Consider the following 4,613-nt stretch of genomic DNA (forward strand, 5'->3'; position numbering starts at 1 on the left):
TTTCGTGTAAAAATAGACCGAATTTCAAAACACCTGAAGACTAATTCCTTCAAGACAACACATTATCCCGATCACAGTATTAAAGTAATAGCTTACCTTATAGCTACCTTGTGAAAAAGTTCGCCCAGGGAAATACTGCCACCTAACCTGCTTCTGCGGCGAAGCAGTAATGTGGACATTACTGCTTTCGGGTTTTGAAAGTTAAAAGCGATGCCACATGATGCGTTGCGTCAGCGTTGTGACGCCTTAGCGGTGAGACGCTGCGTTGTATTACATATAAATTACAACGACTTGCCACACGGGCGTTGCGTCAGCGTTGCTTCCTCGTAAAGCGTGCGCATCGGACAATGGGTCAGGCGATGAAGAGAGGAGGGTTGCTGCGGTTCGAAAGTAAGCGGCGTTACGTTGTGACACGGTACCACTCGTTTGGCACTCGGTGCGTTGAAATCATAGCACGCAACGCCGATGCAACGTCCGTGTGGCATCGCCCTAGTGAAATTACAGGCATATGAGATTTCTCAGGGTGACAGACGCCGTAGCAATCTCCCTCAGATTTTTGCGATTTAAAGCACTAAGTGACACTGTAACCCCTTAATTACTCATCTGGCGCCTGACTTATTCAAGTCGTTACTTGGTATCAAAAAAGTGACATACTTATAGGTTTTGTATATGATTCTATCGGATGCATTACAGACAGATGCAGGAACATTTAATTTAGTTCCATCCTTAACGTTCCACCTTGGGTCGAGTAGAAAGGGGAGCATCGTTATAATAACAATAATTCTTTTATTGAATAAAATTTATTGAGGCAATACTTTAGCACCAGTTCATTTGAACACATCTCTAATTTACGTATTAAATGTATGACTTGTTTGTGGTTCTAAATTTAAATAAATAATACAATATAAAATCAAAAAATATCCGTTAAGAGATTCTAAACTGATTACATTTTTAATTTAGTTTACTCGTCCCTAAGGTGTATTGAAATTAGGTTATTAAATTTCAATGGCTTAACATGAGTACAAAGCTGGCAATTTACTTTCAAAAATGACGTAACATGAGCCATTTCTACAAGCACCGCGCACACTGCTAGAGTGACGTCATAGCCGGTAAACAAGAGCAAAGTTTCTATGCTCACGGAACTTCATCAGAGTCTAGAAGTCAAGATAATTGTTGCAACTTTGCACCTACAGCGATTGATAGAATAGTCCTACTCTACAATAGACTAGATAATATATTATATTAGTGTTTGGACAGCATTTACGGTCCCAAATTGTCAGTCAAAATAATGAGCAGAACATTGGGCCAATTTGTACAGTTCCATAGCTTAATCACAGATGGGAACAGAAACATTTTTTGAAATTAGAATCTTAATAAATTTTTTTATTTCTTCTTTTTTTGAAATTTTCTTTAAGTTGAACATCGAGTATATAACCAGAAATAGACACGAAATAAGGGCCATGCATCCCTGGCAACTCATCAGGAAAATAAATAAAATAAATATCAACTCTCATTTCCACTGAAATCACAAATTAGAAAGCTGAAATAATCTAATTACAAAACAAACGAAATTACATTTCATCGGTAATAAAATATTAAATAATATGTAATTTTTCAATTTTCGTCATTATAAAGCTCAAGTTAAACTGGTCGATTGGAAGTGAAACTATTGATGACACCGGTCAACTGGCCAATCGCAGCGCAGTAATGATATGGCAGAATAGTTTTCAAACAAATTAAACGACATTTCGTCTCTATTTATGGTTATATACTCGATGAATTTGATTGACATTTTTATTTTTAAATTTGGAATTTCAAATTTTGCATGTCCGAAATATTATTTTTTTAATATTATATGTATTTCAAAAACATTATTAATTTAAAGATTGTCCGTTGTATGGCAAATTTTGAAGATTTAAACATTATGACTATTCGAAGAGAGACTAGTTCAAGAAAGTACGGAAATTGAAAAGTTAACATAAGACATAAAGTTGATGTTGTATCTACACACTAACCATTATTTCACGATCGAGATTCATATACATTCGCTGGTGGTTAGAATTCGTATTCTCATTTCTTCCGATTACGTCGCGCCCGCCTTACATTTTCATTTTGTTCTTTCTTGCATACGTTACAATCCTTCGGCAGACGTATAAGTTTCCAAGCGAACTTGTTTCGCTGACCATCTGTAATAGTAACAGCTCTAAATACTGTACCTGAGAAGAAAAAATCTGCAAACGCCTTGCCTTGATGTACATTCGAGATTTTTAATACCACTTTTTGTAGAAAGTTTGCACTCAGTTCGACGCTTCCACGTATAGCTATTTTCCGAAAATTGACTTGCAACACTTCTTCGAGGAGGGTCGTCTGCGTCGATGTGAGCTTTAGAAGGCTGACGCAGGCGCGAGGTCGACGGCGCCGGGGGGCTGGTGGGGGTGGTGGGGCGGTCACCGGACGCGTCCGGACGGCGAGCGCAAGTGGCTGCGGATGTAGCCCGTGCGGAAGTCCACGGCGTCGCGGCCGCGGCCCGAGCCGTGCGTCCGCTGTCGGGCGCGGCTCCAGCGCCTGAAAAGCAGTCGACTCAGGCTCACGAATTTTAACTTATTACTAGTTATTGCTTAATGTAGGTTATTACTTGGTGTAGACTCAGGTGAAAACTGAAAATCAGCAATGCTCAGTCTTTAACCTTTTTGTCCACATCAATCAATTGTTTTTTTTATTCATTTTTAAACCATGCAGAGTGAGCCTCCTCGTGTCTCTTGGTTTGACTATGTTAAGTTAAGCAGGGGTTAAATTGTCAGCGCGCATTGGCTTCGATCCGGACATTTTGTATGTGAACTCACTGAGGATGTACATCATGTGACATGTACATCATGATATGAATTGTGAAGTGTGTGGAATCCCACTGAGGATGTACATCATGCTCAAGGAGTGTCTTCGGACGGAGCCTATCAGGGCGCGGTTATTTGCAAAGGCTGGTTTTCGTACATTTAATATTGGGTAGTTTTCAATCTGTTTTGTCGGAGCCAACATGTAGCACCACGGAGATTTTGTATTTATGTTTGATTAAGTAGTATTTTGATTGATCTGTCTGAATTTTATTATGTGTTTTCTTGAGGCATTGTTTTTATAACAGAGCTGATATGTTCAGTAACGATCAAAGTCCATACATAAATAATAGTAAAAAAAAATTGTGTTTCTTATGTTTTGTGAAGAAATAAATGCTTTTTATTTTATTTATCATTTGTTTATAATAATCACTTGAGTTCTATTTTAAAAGTGGCGCTAGCTCCAAAAAGTTCTCCGTTCAGAACGCCTATCGGCTTCCTAAAACTGTTAAAACCAATAACACGATTAACATCGTAATCACAAAAACTAGACGAACGCCGCGCCGCCGGCGCGCCTTTCAGTTCGATCAGGCGCTCCGATCGTACGCACGCGCACGCTTCCGTATTGTTTGTTCCGTATTTTTTTATAAAATGTAAGTTCGCATTTGACCTCCATCTCACCTGATGGAAATAGACGATGAAGTCGACGATGGATGAATGTCTATTCACTTTCGCCATGAAAAGGCCCTAGTTATAACGTTCAGGGAACAAGCCTGCAGGCAGGGAATATAAATGTGGAACCGTAACGCTTCGTGCGAATCTTTGGAATATCCACAATATAGGGGTGGAACCCAAGTCTACGCCTAGTCCCCCGATGATGGAAAGGGGAAAGCGGAATTAAATCGTGTAATTCCATCGCACACTCTCCGTGATATATCCTGTAAAATTCCGATAAGCTGGCAACTTTACGGCGGTGTTCAAGGCTCTGCAGCTTCGCCTCCAATACTTCCGAGTCACCTATAAGCTTCTTGACACGGTTGTCAGTTGAGTCCAAGGTGGCCAGTTGGTATGTAGCAGAGCCACCCTAAAGGTGGCAGCAGTACTCCATGCACAACCGGATTTGTGCTTGGTACAGCTGAAGCAATTGTCCCGGTGTGTGTGTCCCTATCAACTGACCCGAGAGATAGGGTTTTCCGGACCGTCTACGGGCTCGACGGCAAAACCAGGGTACTGCGGGCGTGAAAGCAGAATTAATGACTTGTAGATGTGGAGAAAAGTAGATGGCCGCGTAAACATATCATAGGAACGCATGGCAAAACCGTACATTTTGTAGGCACTGTTGATTATAATATCTACATGCGTGTCAAGGTGAAGCTTTCTGTCTAGCGTTACTCTAAGATCTCTAATGGAATCGACAACTTCAAGACGAGTGCTACTCAGCGCATAGGTATTGTTAATAAAATTCCTTTTTTTAGTAAAAGTAATCGATTTACATTTGTTTAAACTGAAACTCAGATTATTATTGACACAGTAGATTATAAACCTATCCAAATCTTCTTGAAGTCTCCGACGATCTTCTATGTCTTCAATCGTATGATAGACTTTAAGATCATCGGCGTATAAAAGAAAATGGCTAAATTTAAAGCACAGATGTATATCGTTTATAAACAAGATAAACAACAAGGGACCCATTATCGAGCCCTGCGGCACCCCAGAAGTCACAACCAAGGAACAAGAGCAGTACGACAAGACGTGAGTACACGTTCCATAGTCTTGCAGAGTATG

General features: G+C 40.1%; 1 protein-coding gene across 1 annotated transcript in view; it reads right to left on the bottom strand.

Annotated features, from left to right (window-relative positions):
• Positions 1 to 1,902: 1,902 nt before the first annotated feature.
• LOC113240397 (putative thiamine transporter SLC35F3) overlaps positions 1,903 to 4,613 on the bottom strand; it is a 17,336-nt gene continuing 14,625 nt past the window's right edge. Inside the window, exon 8 of the mRNA XM_026477686.1 lies at positions 1,903 to 2,617. Within this exon, the coding sequence (XP_026333471.1) occupies positions 2,448 to 2,617 (170 nt within the window). The 3' untranslated portion in view covers positions 1,903 to 2,447. The remainder of the gene's footprint in view (positions 2,618 to 4,613) is intronic.

This window comes from Hyposmocoma kahamanoa, unplaced genomic scaffold, assembly GCF_003589595.1.
Source record: "Hyposmocoma kahamanoa isolate Upper Pololo Valley unplaced genomic scaffold, ASM358959v1 138, whole genome shotgun sequence".
Lineage (NCBI taxonomy): Eukaryota > Metazoa > Arthropoda > Insecta > Lepidoptera > Cosmopterigidae > Hyposmocoma > Hyposmocoma kahamanoa.